The sequence below is a fragment of the Salvia hispanica genome, chromosome 4 (assembly GCF_023119035.1).
Source record: "Salvia hispanica cultivar TCC Black 2014 chromosome 4, UniMelb_Shisp_WGS_1.0, whole genome shotgun sequence".
Taxonomy (NCBI): Eukaryota; Viridiplantae; Streptophyta; class Magnoliopsida; order Lamiales; family Lamiaceae; genus Salvia; species Salvia hispanica.
Genome location: NC_062968.1, coordinates 34,723,248 through 34,746,630, shown reverse-complemented (window position 1 = coordinate 34,746,630; position 23,383 = coordinate 34,723,248). Strand labels below are relative to the sequence as shown.

Genomic DNA, 23,383 nt, shown 5'->3' with positions numbered 1-23,383 from the left:
GGCCTATCAAAGCTGTCACTGATTTCACGTCGCGTTGGGGCAATTCGTCGAGCAGCTGCTGGGCGTCCGGATTGCAGAAGGAAGCGTGGGATTCTGCGCGAGACACGGAGTTGGTTTGGAAGGAGCATTGTCCAACAACTGCGAGCCTTTTCTGCCGAATCAAAGTAGGCGCAATCGACATTCTATTAAAGCATAACAGGAACGAAATGAAATTTAATGGAGTACTAACAAAACTTGGATATAAAGGAAGTTAATTTCCCATTAGTTGTAAAAAATTGATTTTGTTATGCAAAGCCTAAATTTATGATTTTTGCTATCAATTTTAAAGTTCACAATTACGTTGTAGGAGTATTAAATATTGGCTAAATGCATCCACATTAGGACGGCCATCCCAATAGCCTAGTATTAGGATATCCCAAAAACACTTACTGTCATATCACTAGGACATCCCACTACACAATAAAAACATTTCTAATGGCGGCTAGCGGGCCGGCTAGCCGCTCCGCTAGCCGACCATTGTAATCGGCCAGCGCTTAATCGGCTAAAAATACGGCGAGCCCATGCCGATTCCCGATCGCTAGCCGGTCGGCTCGCCGACATTGTAGGTATTTTATTTTTTATTTTTTTAATTTTCAAAATTCTATATATACGCGATTTTAACGTCATTTTCATTCGCACCACTTGTTTTTACGAGTTTCTTTCTTTCTTAATTTCTGTACAAGATCAACATCTCGAAATGGAGAACAACGACTCTACTCCAGTGACGTGCAGGTCGGCTACTCCCACGGTACCCGTGGGAAGTGGTGTTAGAGTTTGTATACTAGAAATCACCTTTCGAGTGATTGAATACTGTTAAAGCTCTCATTTTATTTTCCAAATGAATAAACAGATTATTTTTGTCATAATATTATTATGTTTTACATTTAATAGATGTTTATTGCATATTTAAATGTATAAAGTAACTTAACAAAGTCTAAGTCTTTGTTATAGTAGACCGGTTGTGGGCCGTCAGACCACTTTAAGGTAACACGGTTAGTTCTAAACAAAGAAAAGAATATTTTCACAACCTAGGATAGGCTTAGACTACCTATCGTGAAAGCTTGCAATGTCAGTCCGATTATTTCTAAGCCTTACTAAAAATAAGATGACGTTGGTGTGGTATAGCACCGAATGGATCTAATAAACAAGACGCGTCTTTATGCTATCTACTGAAGACGAGGTCTCGTAAATTATTTCTTTAAGTCCATAGCAGACAATAATTAATTAATGGATGTTTCTATCTTAAGTGCGGGAAATAAATATAAAGTATTGGAAACCCGAAGTACTTGTAATTTCGGATTTGGATGGGGAGTGCAGTATTACTTCTGTAGTGGCTGCTCGTAATATTCCAATTTTAAGCTTATATTAAATTGGGTTTAATTTAATTAGTAAAAAGCTAATTTGAGGAGCCCATATCCAAAGCCTTCCATAGATCCCTGTCTGGGCCCAATATGTGACTTATTATAAATAGGAGAATAAAGGAGACAGAAAATACACTTGTTTTTCTCTCAAAATTTTCGGCCCTCTCTATTCCTAGTAGAGGTCGAATTTTTCTCCTCCGTGGGAAAGGATTTCTGTCTTCTCTATTTAAGTCCTAGTGTGCTGGTGAGATCAGCCCACCCTGATATCAGTTCACAAGTCCGGGAACCAGTCAGAAGATCCGTGGTTTTGTACTAAAGATCTTCACGAGGAGAAGGCAGTGGCTGCTCGTAATATTCCAATTTTAAGCTTATATTAAATTGGGTTTAATTTAATTAGTAAAAAACTAATTGGAGGAGCCCATATCCAAAGCCTTCCATAAATCTCTGTCTGGGCCCAATATGTGACTTATTATAAATAGGAGAATAAAGGAGACAGAAAATACACTAATTATTTTCTCAAAATTTTCGGCCCCTACTCCTAGTAGTAGTCGAAATTTTCTCTCCTCCGAGGGAAAGGATTTCTGTCTTCTCTATTTAAGTCCTAGTGCGCTGGTGAGATCAGCCCACCCGATATCAGTTCACAGTCCGGGAACCGGTCGGAAGATCCGTGGTTTTGTACTGAAGATCTTCACGAGGAGAAGGCGCTAGCTATCTTCGATTCTTTGGAGAATCATCAAGGTATGATGGCTAAACCTTAGAACAGCATGTTTTAGGTTTCTATTAATTTAAAGCATGTTATTATTTGAGTTATCAGCATGATACGTGAGATAATTACACGAATAGAATTTGTCTAAATAATCCGCTAAATAGATCTCGATTATTATGTAATTGATTTATGCATGCGCTTCCGCTGCCAACCCCTTCAAGTGGATGGAATCCGATGGGCGGGTACTACAAAATGTACCCGGGGGTAGTAGTATGCCGGTTTGGCAGGGCATGCAGGGGATGCCGGTGATGCCGGGGATGCAGGGGATGGCGGGCCTGCAGCAGGGATGGCAACCGGGGATGCAGGGGTTGCCGGGAGTGCAACCCGGGGGGGGGGGGAGACAATGTCTATCACCCCAGTCTTGACTTTTTGACTGCGTCTTCCCACACATCGACCTCAGTGGAGACTCAATTAACTGGAGATGACACTTTCCCAAATGGTCGAGCCTGCGTCATAATTTGTGATAGAGGGGGCTGGCCTGCGTTCGCGCGGCCCCTGCCAAATGTAGTTCCAAGTATTTTTCATCATATAAGCTCTTGCAAAATTTATATCGTTGTACTTATTATTTTGACATCGTTTTCGTTTGTATTCGTCCCCATTTTGTCATGTTTTTCATTATGATTGTTTCGTTTGCGTAATTTTGGTGTGTTTTACATAAAAGAAAACGAAAACAGGTATTTATATATGTAGTCTTTCAAAAAATGAGTGATCACCAAATTTCAATAAAAAGTCACAATCTTCGTGAGCTGATATGAATGGTTCGACAATAATCAATTTAAGTGTTAGTTTCTGGAGTATGTTTTAGGCTATAATTAACAACCATCCCACATCGGGATCAATTAATGAGTTCTAAATTTTATTTTTGTGGAGCAAAAAGATGAATTAGAAACCAATTATTCTCTGATGAATCGTCCATCGACTTCATCAATATAAGTATGTCTTTGGTTCATCTTTCCCCCCACTTTAATGAACCTTTGATCCCCAGCTCTTCTTCCAATAAGGCCCAATGTCTAGGTTGGCGACTTCCATTGCACTTGCGGTGGATGTCAACCTAAGGTCGGCTCACTTTTGTGCTAGAGGGGCCAACGTTCCCACTGCCCTTGGTAATGTTTTCCACAATATAAGATCTTGGAAATTAATTCTATCATTTTATTTTGACATCAATTTTACGTCCATGTCTTCGTCTCCATTCGGCCATGCATTTCTAAAGAGTGTATTGTTGGCCCAATATTATTGTTATAATTTTAATATAACGTAAGCATATGTATAAAATATTCGAGGCTATTTCAAGAAGAAAAATATGTCATTTAGATGAATTGTTATGTATTAAATAGATATATTTTAATTTTATCTTCGTGTAATAATTACATAGAAGAATTTTTAAAAATATAAATGAATATTAATAATTAGGATAAACATAATTAAAATTAGATTAAAAATTAAAGTATAAATAATTACTAGTAATAATATACCCTACTACTAGATTTCACTGATGTGGGCCTTATTTAAGTGGGGAAGGCAAGACTTGGGGCTAAGTTTCTTTTGGCATGAGTGTCTGTATGAACCAATTAACCCTTCATTTTATTGGTGAACCGAACCTGAGCCCAATTTACATAAAAAAAAAAAAAAAAAACAAGAACGAATATCACGCCGGCCTAAAAGCAATTTATGGAATACGAAATTTATATAAATTTATGTAAAATAACATGTATGGAATATAGAGCACTAGGGTGACACCGTAGTTAAAATGACAACCTAGACAAATAATATGTTATATATAAGTAAGTAATTCGACATATGTTCCAAGCAATTCACGATACAAAATCAGAACACTATGGCGACACCATAGTGAAAATGACAACCTGTATAAGCAATATGCGATACATAGGCAAATAATTCGACATATGGATTCAAACAATCTGCGATGCGAAATTAGAGATAATCAAGCAATCTACGATATACTCCCTCCGTCCATGCTACTTGAGGCGTTTCTTTTCGACATGAGATTTAAGAAAGTTGTGTTTAGTAAGTTAAATAACGTAGAGGAGAGAATAAAGTAAGAGAAGAGAGAATAAAGTAGGTAAGATTAGATGTTTTGTTTTTAGCCAAAAAGAGAAATAACTCAAGTAATTTGAGACAATCTAAAATGGAATACGACTCAAATAACTTGGGATGGAGAGAGCATTGAATCTACTCTAAACATAGCATGCGTGGCATATACATCTTACATTAAAGGCTTTAGTATAATATTTTGATATTAAATTTGAAATAATTAGATTTGAAAAGCATTTATTAAGATTATTTATAATTATAAAATTATACTCCCTTCGTCCCGCTTTAGCAGTTTCATTAACTTTTCTGTCCTCTTTTTGTAAAAATGATAAAAAATAGTTAAAGTGAAGAAATGATAAAGTAAGAGAGACAATAATGTAGATAAGACTCTTCTCTATATTATTCTCTCTCTTAATTTATCATTTCTTCTCTTTAACTATTTTTTATCATTTTTATAAAAAGATGGCCGAAAAGTCAATGAGACTGCTAAAGCGGGACGGAGGGACTAATAAATACTGTTTCCTATTGACCCGACCCGAGGCGGCCGTATGATTTCCTAAAGTTATTGCAAACAGTGGGTAGGGTTAAGGTTAATTAAGTCGATTGTGTGATTGAATCTCCATTCCTCTCCACCTGAACAACAACAACAACAATGGCGTTGACATCACTAGCGTCGCGCGCTGGATTAATTCGGATCATGGAGGGGAACTTGGCATCATCCACTCACAGTCTTCGCTATTTTAGTGACGGTAAAGGCCGTGTCCTCAGTGAAGAAGAGCGCGCTAAGGAAACCGTTTACATTCAGGTTTTCCTCTCTCTCTCTCTGATTAATTGAGCTAGATTGTGATGATTGATGTGTATCTATTTTCAATTGTATTGAAGAAAATGGAGAGGGAAAGGTTGGAGAAGCAGAAGAAGAAGGCGGAGCTCGAGAAAACTGACAAGCCCAAATCCGACAAGGTGAAAATACTAATTCCGATTTCATCTTCTTCTTTTTTCCTATTTAATCTGGATTAGTGTAACCTAATTTTCTTATGATTGATCCTGTGTCAGATATAATTTACACTTTGGATTTGTTAACACCACACTGATAAAACTTGTCCCTTTGTTTGGTTCTTTTCAAACTAAGCATTTGGAAATTGGCCTGTAATCACTGATAAAACTAAGCATATTGAAATTTTTGTTCTGATCTAGTTTAAACCTCGGTTTCTTTTTCTATACAAGTGATAAATGAGAGAATTGTAGGCATATATTATTGAGGTTGAATATGCAAAACGTAGTGGCTTCATTTGGTCTTTAACTTCAGTTTAATGTTTTGAAAAAGGGAAATTTCATTGAACTTATTTGTGTTTTAATTGAAGGCTGCTGAAGACACCAAGTAGAGCTGAAATGGGATGTCAGTTCACTAGCAATTCTCCTGGTTTGTTTGTTGAAAATAAATGTGTTGGTTTGCTTGGATCATGTACTCAAGTTATATGACTAGTTGGTATTGCTAATGTACTTATGGTACATAGTCTTGTGCCAATGTGGTTGTATATTTGATCAAGTTTCTTCCAGTTTAACTTGACTTCTTTTCAGATATTATGTCTCACAATTTTCAGGAAAGCCTTCTTTTGTGTTTCTTATCATATTATCCCATAATTTGTTCTGGAATTCACAAGTGCGAAGACGACGATGTCTATGTAAGAAACAACTGAAATCTTGATATCAAAGGTAGAATCTGAAATTTCAAAGAAGCTATAAAGAGCTTGTGAGCTAAGGAGAATGGTGTATTTGGAATTGTTTCTTTTTGCATTTGTTGAAAACTGGCCTAAAAAGATTTAAACACAACAGGTTTTTACCACTTTTCAGTTAGTATTGCAGATCGGGGCATGGTATATATATACACAGCAAACACATGAAAGTGTAAAATGCTTATTACTCCTTCCATCCCATGATAAAATAAGAGAGATGAGGAAAGTGGTAGTTAAAATAGTGTTAGTCGATAGTGAGATCCGCATTATTATTAGTGTTTAATGATGGACTATGTTTAATGATGGACTCTTGTGGTATAAGTTGTAAATAAATTGATGTATATACTATATAGGTAATGAATTTGTGAGAATTTTTCATAGGGGAGTGATCAATTGCTAACTTTCTTAAGTTGCTGACTTGCTAACTCATCAACGCAGTGTATTAAAAATGTCAACACGACGATATTAAAATGTCAAAACATAATTTTGTTAAACTTCAATATAATGTGTTGATATTATGTGTTGACATTTTTATGTCACCGTGTTGACATTTTAAATACACTATATTGATAAGTTAGCAGAGTTAACAATTTAAATAGTTAGCAATATAACTCACCCCATTTTTCATAAATGTAAATGAGATATTTTTATGGGACGGACGAAAAAAAAAATGTCTTTAATTTTATGAGAATGTATGCCATCTCTATTAGGGATGTCAATAGTGTCAACCCACCGGATTTACGGTTAACCCTGCTCCGGTTGTAGGTTAATCGGGTTTGGACTAATCGGGTTAGAAATTTTCAATCCTAATTCGAAATGCTCGAGTATCGGGCTAGCCTGTGGACTAATTGGACTATTACCAATAAATTTAATATGTGATCAATCATATTATAATGATAAAAAATTAATCATATTTATAGAATATATAATTATAATGATTAAAGTTTGTATAAGTAAAATGTACATATTTTAAGAAATTTATAGCACATTTTCAAACTATTTTTTAGAGTGAATTTGAATTTTCTAACTTATTTATCTATTGTTATATTAATAATAATATACTCCCTTCGTCGCATAAAAATAGGTCATTTAGGGTTGCAATGCATTTTAATGTGTAATATGGTAAAGTAAGAGAGAATGAGAAAATTAGTTGAAATTGTTTAGCGGAAGGTGTGGCCCAAAAATGATAAAGTAAAAGAGATGGAGATAAAGGATGTCATAAATGGATATGAACTAATTCTATGGGATTGACGAAAAAAGAAATATGACTTATTTCTATTAAAAATAAGAACACTTTCATGTACGTCCATCCCATAAAATTATCCCATTTTCGTTTATGGAAAGTTCTACCAAATTCATTACATACATATACCAATTTATTTACAACTTACACCACTAGGTCCACCATTAAACATTAATAATAATACGATCTCACTATCCACTAATCTATTTTAACTACCATCTTCTCCTCTTTGTTACTTTACTAATTATGCATTAATTACCGTGTCGTCCAAAATGTCCTTATTTTTTTTGCAGGGAGTATGGTTTATTAAATATAAAATTTTATTGTATAATTATTTTATTATTTATATTATAAAAGTAATCAATAAATATCTAATTAGTCGTCAAACGATACGGAACAATAGATAATAGGTGTACATAGTTCTAACCCATCGGATTCTGGGTAAGCCTTACTCAGGTTGTGGACTAATTGGATTAAAATTTTATTGGGCTAGAATCTTTCAATCCCAACCCTAGCGAGCTACTCAGACTAGTCTGTAGATTTCGGACCGCACTAACATTCATAAGTTATAGTCATAGTAATTGATGACGTCCAAATTCTAACTTTCTAGTTATGAATGTCAATCGGGCCAGCCCACCGGGTTTCGGGCCAACCCTATTCGGGTTGCGAGTTAATCGGGTGCGGACTAATCAGACTATGATTTTTTCGGGTTAAAAAAGTTTAACCCTAACCCTAAAAGCTCGGGTTTCGGGCTAGCCCAGCGGGCTAATCGGGTTGCTACCGATAAAATTAATACGCGTTCAATCTAATAAATAATGGTGACAATTAGTTATATTTATAAAGTGTAAAATATTTAATTATGATAAATTTGAGATATATGCTTAAACTCAAATATAAACATGATCAAATACTAATATTTTGATGCAAAATAAAACATAAGCATCAAGAAATTTTAAAGTATGTTTTAGAAATTTAAATATATTTTTCAGTGAATTTGAAGTTTCTAATTTATAAATCTATTATTATATTAGTAAAAATTTAATATATAATTTATATATTTAATATATAAAATTGAAAGCTATTTTTTTTAGTAATTTATATTATAAAATAACCAATAAATTGTCGAATTAGAGTCAAACAAATAGTACGATAGAAATTTTACTGGGTTTTCGGGCCAGCCCATCGGATTTTCGGGGTCTGGCCCTAACGGGTTGCGAGTTAATCGGGTGCGGGCTAATCGGGCTAGAAATTTTTAGCCCTAACCCTTTAAATTTGGCGAGTTATTCGGGTCAGTCCACGAATTGCGGGCTACATTGATATCCCTATTTATAGTAGTACTAATATGATCATCGCCTTATTTATGAGTTTTATGTCTAACAACGGAGTAATGAAATAGGAATGTTCTATATAGAATTAATAGTCATTTAAGTAAAAAAAATCTTATCAAATTCTTGTCAATTTTATTAGATTTGGAATTAGATTACTAAGTTATGAATTTTTCAATTTTTTCAGTTATCTTATTTATGTAAAAAATGTATAGTTTTTTAGTTATTCAAACAACGTATTTCAGTAAAATAATTATTTATTTAAGTTTTTTTTTCTTTTTTCTATTCTTATTTTATTGAAAAAATATCGATTAATATAATCAAAATAAGTAATTTTAATATGGATAAGATCATTTTAAAAAATTGTAATTATGTAATTCAACAATTGTATATGAAATATTATGAGAATAATAAGAATTTATCAAATTACAGTATTTAAATAACTTTTTTATATATATAAATTACAAGATAACTTTTTTAAATTTTCTTGTACGAGGTTTAAAGCAAAGGGAAAGCATAATTAATAATTATTGCATAAAAATCTTTATTTCAATCCTATGTATCAGTATTAATTCATTGCACAGAGACGCATTAACACATTGATATTGTCCGGTAATAATTGCTCCATTTGGTCTAACTAAATGTCCTATATTTATTTATTTGAATAAATTCTAATTCATATTTTATTTTATTTTATTTTTACCTTTTTTAATATGAACTCACATTTTATTTAATTATTTTATTCATAATTATTATAGAGGTCATATTTCATTAACTTTTTCACTCATTTTTTTTCATAAAATCAAACGATTTCATAAAATGAAATGACTACAATCTCTCTCCCTCTAAAAATATGATACCAAAAATATTAATCTGATATTTCCCATAAACCTATCTGCCGTGCTTCTTCTCTTCTATATCTTCCTTGTACAATTCTTTCAACATCTCATCCTCTTACAGTCTTACTCGTATTTCTCTTCTTCAGAATTATTGCATAAAAATGTTGATTTTAATCCTCTAGATCAGCATGAATTTATTATACAGAGTAACAGAGATATGTTGACAGTACATAGCCATTACCCCAACCAATCTTATTAAATGTCATATATTTTCTTATTTGGACGTAATCCAAAAAATCTTTAACTATTTCATTTTTAAAATTATTTTTTGTAAATATACTTTATGTATTTCATTAATTATTCCATTTAAGATTGAAATAAGGTCTTCATTTAACATTTTTGAATACGCTTTCTTCCAATAAAGTCAAAGCATCAAAGGTGATACCAAAAAGCTTCACCTGATAGTTCCGGTTTCAACTTTCAACCATAAAACTAGTTGCCGTTAGTTTTTATCTTCTATATATCTCTTCCTTGTCCCATTTTCTCTTCTACTTATATACACACACATTCTGAATTTCTGATACCTGCTAAAAACATAGTGCAATGGCAAGCCATTCTCACTCCTTTTCCAGCTTCAAATCCTACCTCCACGCCCTCTCCGACACCCCAAACCGCCTCCGCCGCCGCGCCTGCTCCGTCTCCACTTCACTGCAAGAAATGAACAAGGTCCGCTCCCTCTCCGGCTCCGAGATGAAGCGGTCGCTCGGCTGGCACGACCTCATCTGCTTCGGAATCGGCGGGATGGTCGGCGCCGGCGTCTTCATCACCACCGGCCGCGCCAGCCGCCTCTGCGCCGGCCCCGCCGTCGTCCTCTCCTACGCCATTGCCGGTCTCTGCGCCCTCCTCTCCGCCTTCTGCTACACCGAGTTCGCCGTCGCCATGCCCGTCGCCGGCGGCTCCTTCAGCTACATCCGCGTCACCTTCGGCGAGCTCCCCGCCTTCTTCACCGGCTCCAATCTCATCGTCGACTACGTCCTCTCCAACGCCGCCGTCGCCCGCGGCCTCACTTCCTACCTCGGCACCGCACTAGGCCTTCCGGCGAACACGCAGCTGCGGTTCACCGTCCACAGCCTGCCGAAAGGATACAATGAGATCGACTTGATCGCGGTGGCAGTAGTGCTGCTCATCACAATCGTCATCTGCTACAGCACGAAGCAGAGCTCGTGGGTGAACATGTCGCTCACGGTGCTGCACATTCTCTTCATAGCGTTCGTGATCGCGATGGGGTTCTGGAGAGGGAAACTGGTCAATTTCACGGAGCCGAGCGATCCTAAAAACGCAGGCGGATTCTTTCCCTTCGGAGCGGCGGGAGTGTTCAACGGCGCGGCGGTGGTGTACATGAGCTACATCGGGTACGACGCGGTGTCGACGATGGCGGAGGAGGTGGAGAATCCGGTGAGGAATATTCCGATTGGGGTGACGGGGTCGGTGATGATTGTGACGGTATTATACTGCTTGATGTCGGCATCGATGTCGGCGCTTCTGCCATACGATTTGATCGATGCGGAAGCGCCGTTTTCGGGGGCGTTTAAGGAGGGGTCTAAGTGGGTGTCGAATGTGATCGGTGTGGGGGCCAGTTTCGGGATAGTGACGTCTCTCCTGGTGGCGATGCTGGGCCAGGCTCGATACATGTGTGTCATCGGCCGATCTTGTGTGGTCCCCTCCTGGTTTGCGCAGGTCCACCGCTCCACCTCTACCCCTGTCAACGCCTCTTGCTTCCTCGGTACTCTCTCTCTCTCTTTTTGTAACTGTTTTTATCACTATATGGACGTGTCATCGTCATCTGAGTCGTTACCCTCTATGTGATTTGTTTTCTTGTGGTTTAAGCCCCATACATTCCTGAGAAAAGACAAGCAAGTCAATTTATGGTTTGTGATGCTCACATGCTTCATGAGGAATTAATGTAACGACATATCAAATGGGGATAGAGATGATAGCAATAATTCTTTCTTTTTTTGTCAAGATTTACGTCATTTTTTCCAAGATTCGGAGACCCTCATGACTTTCCTAAATCATGTAGAAAGAATGGTCCTCCACTTTGAAAAAGCTTTCGGTTTGATGCATATATGTTTTCTTCAGAGAATGAAAACTTTATTGCTTGTATCTGAGGGGCCCATGTTTGATGTTGAAATATGGAATTGAAGATGAAATTTGCTATAAATGTCATCAACTTATGAATACTCCTTGTTTAAAGAAATGCAACGAATGGCTGCAGGGATGTTGACAGCAGCAATCGCGTTGTTTACTGATCTAGATATCCTGCTGGATTTGGTGTCGATCGGGACTCTGTTCGTGTTCTACATGGTGGCGAATGCAGTGATATACCGGCGCTATGTGGCCATAGGGACGACGAATCCATGGCCGACTCTGTCTTTCCTCTTCTGCTTCTCACTCACTTGCATCCTCTTCACTCTCCTCTGGTACTTGACACCATCCGGCAAGCCCAGGCTCGTGATGCTCGGAGTTTCTGCTGCTCTCGCCATTGCTCTCCTGCAGGTGTTCCTCTTCATGGTTCCTCAGGTCCGGAAGCCCGAGAATTGGGGAGTCCCCTTCATGCCCTGGATTCCCTCCATATCCATCTTTCTCAACATATTCTTGTTGGGTGCCCTCAACAAGGCATCCTATATCCGGTTCGGATACTTCTCCGCTCTCACGGTGCTCGTGTACGTGGTGTACAGCGTGCATTCGAGCTTCGACGCTGAGGAGGATGGCATTCTCGGTGAAACGGCTGCAGGAGAGAGCATCAAGGGTAGAGAAGTTCATATTCCTTAGCTCTCTTTATTTGTTTAAGGAAATGAGTAGCAAAAGATTAGATGAATATTGAATACTGTCTACTCAACAACTGTATATCATCCATCTAATTTTGTGCAACTTTTCACTCTGAAATTACTACTACTACTTAATATATAATGTTTATAGTCATAACTCACAATCTCAAATTGCTTTGACCATTTGAACCAAAAAAAAAAGTTGGCTCGAAATTGAAAGCTAAATAATCGAAAAAATAGTCAGAACTCACAATCTCAAATTGCTTTGCCGGTTCTAATAAAAAACTACTACTAGTATAATAATGTTGTTATATCTACGATTTCATCTGTAATGGTTTAGACCTTTTCTAGTTTTTTAAGCAGATGTAAAAGGTATTACTAAGTAGAATCATTCAATAAAGGTCATTATAAAAGAGTGCAGTTGTTTTATCTTTAGCTTATTTTAGTTGAACTTGCAGTGTAGCATTTTATGCAATTGCGTGTTACATTTAAGCCAAGATTCTTAAAATCAATTAACCGTTTTTGTCATGCTAAATGAATAGGGGTGCCTTTAATATCAGCAATTTGGACTATTCACACATCATGGTTAATTACGGTGGGACTAATTAATGGGTCCCAAAAATATTTAATCAGTCACAATCCACCCAACACCACTTTTTTACTACCATTACAGGTTATTTATAATTATGTTAAATCTTCTCATTAGTACAATGAAATTATCCCCAACCTGGATTAGGATTCTGAAAATCTGCCTTATCGACTCAGTTTATAGCTCTTAATTTCTTGTTAAGCTTCCATAGGATGTAGATAATCCGTACACAGATGTGTGATCAAATACTAACTAAGTTATAATAATAACTAATAACTAATATCAATTTTGTATGTTAAAAATATTAACACAAAGACATAAATTTATCAATCTTCTTGTGTTGATAAACTTATGTTTTTGTATTGATATTTAAATGTACATGTTGTATTAATATAAATATGTCTTTGTGTTGATAATTTTAATACACATAATTAAAAGTTATTAGTTATTATTGTAAATTACTTAGCACACTAACACAACCCAATTCTACTGATTCCTAAAACTATTGGTACTGTTATGTTATCAAATGGAATTATTCAGTGGTTTAATTTAGTAAATCCGACTAATATAGCATCTAAGTGGAGTTGCTATTTGCTACTCCTTAGGAATTAGTGATAAATTTTGTCTTTCTTTCTTTTTGTTAACTCTACTAATAGTTTCAGTTTTGTATCGAATTTTCCCGCTTCAAATTGTCTCTTCTATCAATTTTGCTTGCTTGGTTGCTCCTAAAACTTTTTGGTTAAGGTGAAATTAATTTGTAGTACATATTATTATCATTTAACAATTAAAAGAAGTTGAGGAACTCTTACTTCAATGGGAGTACTATATTGTGAGAGCAATTTAGGAATTCGAAAATTCAATAAATATTTGGGGTTCAACTAGATAAACAGCAAAGTGATCTCCATCATTCTTCGACGTTTTTAAAAACATAATTTGCGATTTATTTAAAAATGGTTTGGTCAATTAAAAAGTAAAACGTCACATTTCAAAGCCCACGCACACAAGCGACACAGAAAGTAGCTTAAGCATAATGCGTTTTGTTGTCTTTTGTGATTATTAGTAAATAACAATACATCCATCAACTAAATGTGTCTTAGTAAAAGAAAGATTTTGGCACTTAGTTGCATTCTCATTATCTCATATGGGTTTTAACTTGAACTCTATATTTTGAACAAATTATAGAAGAGAACGTATTACATACTCGACCTCTATACATCTACATAGTACTTAATTTATACAATAACACTTCTCCAATATGTGTGAATAAAATGTTATAAAATAAAATAGAAAATGAGAGAAAATAAAATAAGAGAATAAGAATTCATGAGATATTAAAAGAGTTAATTTAACCAAAATATTAAATGTGCTACCGACATCCTTCATATGATTATTATTATCCGTTAGTACCAGTTTATTTAGTTTATGTTAACATTCGATTAATTATTCATACATTTAGTCTGAGCATTGGGCTAGCTGAAAAATTATTAAGGAAAAAAGAAGAAGCTCATTTTGGTAATTTGTGCACGAATCAATTAGCTTTATTTAAAAATAATAAGTTGATATTTTAAGCATTGCAACTGGTGTCGGATCCAAAATATAGTTTTGGGACATTTTTTCATTGAATGGAAATGATGCTCTTTTTGGGACATTTGTAGCTTGATGTGAACCATCAAGGAAGATGATGCTCTTTTTGAGCAATAAAATTGTAATTTCCTAACAGAAGTTTTGTAAAATTAAAAGCGACTTCGCTTTACGACTTTTTTCAAAGAAAATGGTTTTTCAAGAATCATAAATGTTCGATAATACCAAATAGGATTATCATCTTGGTATTCCTTGACTATAGAATTTTTTCTCCCAATCTTTAAGTGGATTTTGTTAGGTCTTCGTCACCTTCTTCTGATATAAATTGCCCATCATCTTAAAATCAAAATTTAAATCATCTAAATAGACGATATCCTACATTTTCATAGGGGACATTTTGGAATAAAGGTAAATGCGTTTCCCTCTATTACTAGAGTTAGTATCGCCACTCGTGTTTGTCCGAAATACAATCATTTATAATTGTAAAAAATATTTTTAATAAAGAATGTGGATTTGTAATGTTCCCCCCAATTTTATGGACTATATAATCGAAGATCAACTCTCTCGATATAATGTTCTCCCGATAATTATATTTATTATGGATTGAAAAGGATTGCTTAGGATTTTGTAATAATATGCTTATATGAATTTATCCTTGATGGATTGCATTTTAAAAAATTGAAAACAATTACAATGAAAACTAAAATAAAATCAAACTCGAAACGGAGCAATGTGAACAAACATGCGACACATTAATAAGTGGGAATTTGGTTAATGGGGTGATGATGGTGAAATGATGGATGTGAAATTGGTGAAGAAAGGTGATTGGTTAGTTGAATTGTGTAATGATAGAGAAATTAATGGGGTTTACACAAATATTCGAGTCACTCTCGTGTGAAATCAAATCATTTCCATTGTGATTGTGAGTGTGAGTGTATTATCTATTAACTATTAACTATTAGACTTACTCCATATCCTAAAAGATCACATCACGGTTGTCTCTTTTCTTTCCTATGTAAAAGCTTCTTTGTTATTATCTTGCCAAAAAGAACTTTTATTTCAATTTCAAGAATGAAAAAGGGCTAGCAAATTGGGAGAGATCAATTGGTTTTTTGAAAGATTAGATAGTTGGGATCCAGCTAAGCCATTTTCAGTTAAATATGTCTTATTTTGTAAGGTTGATATTGAGTTATTTATTCGTATAACCCCAAAAGTAGAATGAAAAATACGTATGGATTTTTTTCTTCTCCATATATGTTTTGTTATTGTTTATGAGACCTTTATTCGTTGGTTACTCTAACTTTGTTAGTGCATATTTAGTACTACTAGTATTTACTTGATCTTAAAGGAGTAGCTGCAATTTACGTGGTCAAGAAACATTTTAGTATCACTCTTGGTAATAATTCAGTTGAGCAATTTTGATCATTTTCCCCGAAGTGGCGAAGTGTTAGCTCATTTTGTACTTAAAAAGGGGATTAATACATCTCTCCTAACTTGAAACAAATATACTATTACCAAAAGTTACATTCTCTCATCAATTTAAACTAAATAAAGAGACAATAAAAAATGGAAGAAAATAAAGTAAAATTAAAAAAGAAAAAGAAAAAAAGAATTAATTAGGAAAGAAAATAATAAAAGAGAATAAAGAAAGTAAAAAAGTTTATATATTTTTTAAATGGTGCAAATAGCTTGTGACATCCCAAAATGAATATTTGTTGTGCTCAAACCTTGATTACGGCCTATAAAAATGAGATGAGAGGAATAACTCTATATTCTAGGAGTATAAGATTTTGGAATTTAGGATATATCATAGATAATGCTTAGATGACCATAATTTCTAATGGTATTCCGAGTATTGGATTTTGGTTGTCGAAAACAATTGCAAATGGTATGATAGATTGTCCCATTAAATGCTAGCTTCCAACTCTACCTTGTGAACTTCATTCAACTCTAACTATTGAAACAAACTTTATATTCTAAACATTTAGGGCGTATTCACTTTGTGTTTTTTTCCCATTTTTTGCTAGAAATAGGCCAATTTGATTTGTTTTACAAGTTTTCGTTTCTTTGGGCCTGCTAATTAGAAGGTGGCCCGCACTGTTCATGCTAATTGGGCGATATTTGAAACTTGCAAATTTGGAAAAATTTGGAGATGCATTGGAGACTGCATCAAGAATTGGAGCACACCTACTACAATTAGGTCAAACTTTTGACCGTCATTTACTGTGCACACTATATTTGCACTCAATTGTTGCAAATTGAACAAAACGGCCATTCCATAAATTACTTCCAAATCTGCTCCAAATCTTGGGAAGAATTCAATTCTTAAAAAATTGCCGGTTTTGGAAAAATTTTAAAGTGAACACGCCCTTATGCATTTCATAAATTTATTTGATCAAATCAAATGTTCTTACTTAATCGTTGTGTATCTACAGATTATCAATTCTAAACGATGTCTTTTATGGGTTCTAAAACGAACACAACCCATCTATCGGGATATCGGAAAACTCAATTTAATACTATAGTATAACAGCTTATTGGCTGGGTCTATAACACACCACACTTCACTTGAGATTTCTTTTTAATGGGCTTTTTATTTATATTGTGGTAGGCTTTTCTATAAACCAATTATTTTGTAGCTCTTTCTTGATGTGAATATGAGTATTTAATGGAGTACTCCATGATACAACGGCATCGAGAATTATGGATTGATTGGTGTGTAAGAAATGTGTGATGTATAACAATAATGAACCTATCAAGATGATTTCCAAATGCTATTCTATTGGAGTCCAGATAGAGTAAGAACAACAACTTTATAATTCAAAAGTACTATCTGTTATCCTATTTTTGTTCTATATATAAGATTGCCACATGTATTCAATATGTAAGTTAGTGGAGTATAGTATGATTTATTAAAAATGATTTTGGTAATTAAAAAATTTCTTTTCGTGAAGTAAGCCATTTACATTAGAAGAATATAATATTCCGTATATAGGAGAAGATGCCAATTTAGGCAAACATATAATTCAAATTACTATGGTTTCTTGTCTAATGAGACATGAGTAGCTTCAAAAATAGTGTTCAAGACTTGAGAGTTTGTACCTTAATACCGAGAGAGAATACCATATTGCCAACCGATCTTAATACTACTCTACTACTCCTACTAAATTCATAAACTTTAGCCAAAATTTAATTTTTTTCACAACTAATGGGAAATTGACTTCCTAAATATCATCCTAGTTTTATTAGTACTCCATTAAATCTCATTTCGTTCCTGTTATGCTTTAATAGAATGTCGGTTGCGCCTACTTTGATTCGGCAGAAAAGGCTCGCACTTGTTGGACAATGCTCCTTCCAAACCAACTCCGTGTCTCGCGCAGAATCCCACGCTTCCTTCTGCAATCCGGACGCCCAGCAGCTGCTCGACGAATTGCCCCAACGCGACGTGAAATCAGTGACAGCTTTGATAGGCCAATTTGCGAAACAAAATCGACACGCAGAGGCCATTGCTTGCTTTACAAAAATGCACCTTTTCGACATCAAACCCAACGAGTACACTCTCGCCACTGTCATTCACTCCTCCGCTGTCCTCAAAGACCTCCGCCTCGCCAAACAGATTCAATCCTACGCCGTCAAAGCCGGATTATGCTCCAACGTCTTCCCAGGCAGCGCCATTTTGGATCTCTACGTCAAGTTGGGCAGTTTTGACGCCATTCTCAGAGCTTTCGAGGATATAAATCACCCAAACGTGTTCTCCTACGCCTCGCTGATCCGTGGCTACACGAAACTAGGAAGATTTGATGAAGCCCGGGATGTTTTCCGATCGATGCCCGAGAGGAATGTGGTTTGTTGGAACACCATGATCAGCGGGTGCAGCCAATCGGGGAGGAACGAGGAAGCTGTGAGTCTGTTCAATGAGATGTTGAGAGAGGGTGTTACGCCTATTCAGTCTTCGTACCCTTGTGCCATCATCGCGGCTGCCAATATCGGGTCGTTAGGATTAGGAAGGAGTATCCATGCCTCTGCAGTGAAGCACTTGGGCCAGCTTGGCTTGTTTATTGCCAATTCTTTGATAAGTTTGTATGCAAAATGTGGGGAAATGGAGGATAGTCTGCTGGCCTTTAGGAAAACGCGCGAGAGGAATGTGGTGTCGTGGAACGCGCTCATCTGTGGCTACGCGCAGAATGGGGAAGGGAACGGTGCGGTGGATGTGTATGACAGGATGAGGCTCACGGGCTTAGAGCCTAACAGTGTGACTCTTCTTGGGTTGCTGCTGGCTTGTAATCATGCCGGCCTTGTTGATGAGGGTTGTGAGTACTTTTACCAAGCGAAGCGTGATGATCCGAGGCTTCTGAGAGCGGAGCACTATGCCTGCTTGATGGATTTGCTGTCGCGAGGTGGGAGGTTTGAGGAAGCAGAGAGGTTTCTTGGTGAGTTGCCCTTTGAGCCCGGGATTGGGTTCTGGAAGGCGTTGCTTGGGGGGTGCCGGGTGCATTCGAACTGGGAGTTGGGGGAGGTTGCAGCGAGGCGAATCTTGGAGCTGGATCCGGGTGATGTGTCGTCGTATGTGATGCTGTCGAATGCGCACTCTGCTGCGGGGAGGTGGGAGGAGGTGTCGGAGATAAGGCGGAGGATGCGAGAGAAAGGGTTGAGTAGGATTGCTGGGAGTAGTTGGATTGAGGTAAGAAGTGAGGTTCATGTGTTTGTTACATCAGATAAAAGGCATAGGGATAAGGTTGAGATTTATGAGGCTTTGAGGTTGTTGATTCATCATGTAATGGAGAACCAGGATACCCTCGTGGTCTTAACAGGATTTTGAATTTGTTTTTTTCTACTTATTCGGTTGCAGATTTGCAGTTTATCTGTTCCTTCAGTTCTAACAGTTAGATCATTCATTAAACTAAACATAATTAAATGGACAAATTCTCAGTTTATCTTAAAGTGTGCCAAGTACAAAGATCTGATGCTTTGGAAAGAGGATTTTTAAAGAAAAGGGTAGAGAAGGAAAACATTTGAGTAGAATTGGGCAGGGGCCGCGCGAACGCAGGCCCCCTCTGTCACAAATTATGACGCAGGCTCGACCACTTGGGCCGACCTTAGGCGGGCGCCCCTCCGAAGTGCAATGGAGGTCGCCAACCTAGGCCATGGGTCTTATGGATCGCCCATCGACCCCGTCCAGGTAAGTATGTTTCTTCTTTTGCTTTCCTCACTTTATCTAACCACTTTTCTCATACTCCATCCCATGCTCTTCCGATGTGGGATACCTACTTTCTTTCCTTCACAAAAACACAGTGGACAACTCATTAATTGATTACTATGCCAGTTTTTATAGATAGGATTGAATGAGAGGAAGTGATGGAACTCATTTCAGCGATTAGTTGTATTGTCGAATTAATATTGTTTTTGGAATGAAGGAGCATAGAAACAACACTCCTTTTTTTCTGAAATTAATTTGTTGGTCATAAAATGGAAAATTGAAACAGTCAAAATAATTAGATTGGCTTTCTAACACAGACTATTACATTGATGCAAAATATAGTAGATTAATAAAAAATTAGACTTGAATTGTTGGGGTTTTATTATTATAAACAAAACACCCTCCAAAAAATTGCGTATGCTGCTTAAGTAAATTGCGTATGCTGTTAAGTAGCGACGAGCACACGGTATTCTTTAGTAAAAGGCGAAAGAATAGTTCGCTATGTGCTCAACGCGCAGCTGCATGAGCATAGGAAGGTGGGATGGAAAAAATGCAAGTAATGTATTTGCTGTTGTGTGTGTGTGATTTATGTAGACTGCTTGATCGATTAAAACAGGAGAAACTCAGCTCTGCCAACGATCATCTTCTGCCACAGTTATGGCTTTATGGGTGACTTTCGATTCAATGATAACTTAGAATTGGTTGTCTAATATTGCTGTCGTGAATTATACCCAAATTGGCATACCAATTTTACTAGCTTCTTTTACATACATAGACTTCAGTCTTATTTATAGTACTAATTAAAGTGCTGTTTTCTTTGCATCATCTTATCAGATGGAAAATCATGCATCAGCAATTCAGAGTTAGAGTTAGAGTTACTCAATTCATTTTAACCTGAGTTATTTGTGCTGATTTATTTTTTAAGTTAGTAGTATTACAAAATTTTGATTCCAGTCTCTCCTAGAGTTAGAGTGAGAGCTAAATTATTTCTTCTTTCTTCCATATGTTTGTGAACCATCCGTTGATGGTGGATGGGAAGATGCAAACCATGAAAGAGAATTTGTATGTCTTACCGTAACTACAAATATTTTGCTTATATTAGTGATGGAAAAAAAATTGATGGAAGCATTTTCAAGTGGCAATATATTTACTTGACTTATGTAGAAACAGTGGGTTTTGGAATGCCAATCAGAACCTGAGTATTTTTGTCACAGCAACAAAAACTAATTACCTTGGAATAATCAGGATCATTCTACATTTCAAATTAAGCAAACAGATTCAACCACATCCACCACGTCTGAAGAGAAGGGGAAATTAAAGTTATGTTTACATATTACAGATGCTGCAGCAATTTGTAGGAACTTTTGTGGGCAAGTCACAGTCACTATAGCGACAGATCACAATGCTAAGCTCCTTCAGCCAAGGTTCCCTTCGATGTGCTGATGTAGAGTACTGCAAAATGAAGCAATAGTTTAGGATCAGGGAAAAAGATGAATGCATATGAACATCAGATACAAAGCCTATCTGATAGTTGTTGCTTACCATTATTTCCACGAATGAAGGCATCTCCATATTTGTTCTTAAGCTGGCCATTCACGTACTCCTCTGTTTGTTCCATTGCAATATTCATGTATCCATCCAGACAAGCAAGGATACCTGAATGATAAAATTAAACACGAAAAAGAAGCTTGTGAGTTTTTGGCCATCTTAAGAAAGAAGCAAGTGAACTTCCTTCAGTTCAAAACCATCTTACAATCAAACACATTCATATACTGACTACTGAGCCAATTCAAGGTACAAGAATTAAAAAGCAAGAACAAGTTTCCCAAATAACGTCAGATTATCATTCCACAGCAAACTACAAGCACAATATATAACTTCTCTTCCCTAAGTTTGGTGCAAGATACTCCTCCGCCCCACAAAAATAGCCCCTTTCTATTTTTGGCAAGTCTTTTCTCTCTTATAAGCTACAACCCATTCTCCACTAACAAAACTTCTTTCACCTTTTCTTTCTACATCTCTCCTACTTCACCAATTTCACATTAAAATCTGTGCCCTCTCCAAAGTACCTATTTTTTTGGGACGGAGGGAGTATTATTTAGCCTGCCTTTTATTATATAAAATTACTTGAAGGGTACAAAGCACCCACCATGAGCTTACTCCAAAACACAGAGCACCAGCCATAGCATCACCACACCCCCCCTCCTCTCACCCAGCACCAATTCATTTACCCTACCATTTCAGCCCACTTTGAGAGTGATCCAACAACCATATCACATGAATGGATATTCTGTTTAGGTACATCAAGGCAGCCGGTCACATCACTTAAAGAGCATTGGCTTTCTATTTCCCCTCTAAATGAGTGGATCTCTAATGAACAATCATACTTCATGAATTTGGACTAAATTTTAATAGAACTAGGATCTCAAAGTCTTGGTTTTGGAAGTTACAGAATGTAAATAGCAAGCATAAACACTCAATGGCATGCATACTAAAGACTTACGAGACCAGCCTAATTAAGGTACAAGAATCACAAAGTGAGATCAGGTTTGCCAAATAACTTCAGATTATCATTCCACAGCAAACTATATGCATAATAGTATATAAGTTCTCTTCCCCAAGTCAGGTGCAAGATATTGTTTAGCCTGCCTTTTACTATAGTAATAAAATTACTGGAAGGGTAGCCTCTCTCTATCTCACACACACACGCATTCACCCTACCAACTCCATCCACTTTGAGAGTGATCCAACAATCATACCAAGGACCCGGTCAATTCACTTAAAGAGCATTGACTTTCTATTTCCCCCCTAAATGAGTGGATCGCCAACAAACAACCAAACTTCAAGAATTTGGACTAAATTTTAAACCGAACTAGGCTCTCAAAGTCTTGATTTTTGAAGTTACAAATTGTAAATAGCAATTGTAAACCCTCAATGGCATGTCTACTGAAGACTTAATAGAGCATCTTAATTAAGCAATACAAGGATCGAGCACAAAAATAGTGAATATAAGCAAATACGTAAGAATGCAATTGGAGAGAGTGAGAGAGAAGGTTAATTGAGATGAAGTTCACCTCTGTAATCGACACCGGAGTTCAATTTGACAACCACAGGTCGGCCACGTATAGATTTCAGAAAATCTGCAGGAGTTTTAGTGCCCGACAGCTTCTCCCCGGTACCGCTCATTTTTTCCCCAAATTAATGCAAAACTGCTGCCCAGAAACAGCACATACACGATTAACAAAACAGAAATAAATGAACAATTCTTTGCTAAAATCTCGTGGAAACGAGAATTTCGCATATTTAGGTTATTAGGTATATCTATCACCACAGCTTCAGTCGAATTAAAACAGTCTAAACAGAAATCTCGACTTTCATTAACAATGAGTAAAGAAAGCACTCAAATTATACACGGTTTTCTATAAACAGACAATTTCGCATAAACCGTATCAAACGCGAACAAGAAACTCACCAAGAAAACCTGCAGACGAGAACGACGGAATTTGCAATTCAGATATGGAGGGAATAAATATAGTACGAACTTCAAATCTCTTTCCGTTTCCTTTTTGTTGCCTTAATTCTACTTCAAATTGAAATCAGGGTTCTTTTATAAATAGGGTTTTGAATTTATTATTTATGTTTCTTGGACTGGGCTTGATGATGAAACGGGTGGGCTCTGAAAATTTGCCTTTATTCACGCAATATAGGAAAAGCTATTTCCTAATTTCTCTGTTTTTTTACCGAGTTTTAAGAAATGTAAAAAAAAATTGGTTGAAAAAGTTAGTGGAACGTGAGATCCATTTCTTTTATTGGTTTTATAATAAAAATGA

At 36.3% G+C, this 23,383-nt stretch overlaps 3 protein-coding genes, 1 non-coding gene and 1 pseudogene across 6 annotated transcripts; 2 read left to right on the top strand and 3 right to left on the bottom strand.

Moving 5' to 3' along the window:
- The first annotated feature begins 9,831 nt into the window (after positions 1–9,831).
- Positions 9,832–12,343, top strand: LOC125219689 (cationic amino acid transporter 7, chloroplastic-like). Its single transcript, XM_048121733.1, has 2 exons — positions 9,832–11,141; positions 11,634–12,343. Exons 1-2 carry the CDS (start codon positions 9,962–9,964, stop codon positions 12,188–12,190), a joined length of 1,737 nt encoding a protein of 578 aa, XP_047977690.1. The 5' UTR covers positions 9,832–9,961; the 3' UTR covers positions 12,191–12,343.
- A 5,142-nt stretch (positions 12,344–17,485) lies between these two features.
- Positions 17,486–19,377, top strand: LOC125220042 (pentatricopeptide repeat-containing protein At5g42450, mitochondrial). Of its 2 annotated transcripts, XM_048122156.1 has the most exons (2): positions 17,486–19,037; positions 19,287–19,377. In XM_048122156.1, exons 1-2 carry the CDS (start codon positions 17,649–17,651, stop codon positions 19,341–19,343), a joined length of 1,446 nt encoding a protein of 481 aa, XP_047978113.1. In that variant the 5' UTR covers positions 17,486–17,648; the 3' UTR covers positions 19,344–19,377. The 2 variants fall into 2 exon arrangements, with proteins under 2 accessions (XP_047978113.1, XP_047978112.1); XM_048122155.1 differs by lacking the exon at positions 19,287–19,377 and having other exon boundaries at positions 17,486–19,194.
- Positions 19,378–19,382: 5 nt separating this feature from the next.
- Positions 19,383–19,543, bottom strand: LOC125185857. Its single transcript, XR_007170340.1, has one exon. It is a non-coding gene; the product is annotated as a U1 spliceosomal RNA (small nuclear RNA).
- A 391-nt stretch (positions 19,544–19,934) lies between these two features.
- On the bottom strand, positions 19,935–20,074 carry LOC125185719 (annotated as a pseudogene).
- A 706-nt stretch (positions 20,075–20,780) lies between these two features.
- LOC125219583 (sm-like protein LSM36B) lies at positions 20,781–23,180 on the bottom strand. 2 transcript variants are annotated; one of them, XM_048121600.1, is made up of 4 exons: positions 23,026–23,180; positions 22,628–22,762; positions 21,096–21,209; positions 20,781–21,005 (listed from the first exon to the last, which is right to left on the bottom strand). In XM_048121600.1, exons 2-4 carry the CDS (start codon positions 22,737–22,739, stop codon positions 20,959–20,961), a joined length of 273 nt encoding a protein of 90 aa, XP_047977557.1. In that variant the 5' UTR covers positions 22,740–22,762; positions 23,026–23,180; the 3' UTR covers positions 20,781–20,958. The 2 variants fall into 2 exon arrangements, with proteins under 2 accessions (XP_047977557.1, XP_047977558.1); XM_048121601.1 differs by having other exon boundaries at positions 22,628–22,765; positions 23,026–23,171.
- Between the last annotated feature and the right edge of the window lie 203 nt (positions 23,181–23,383).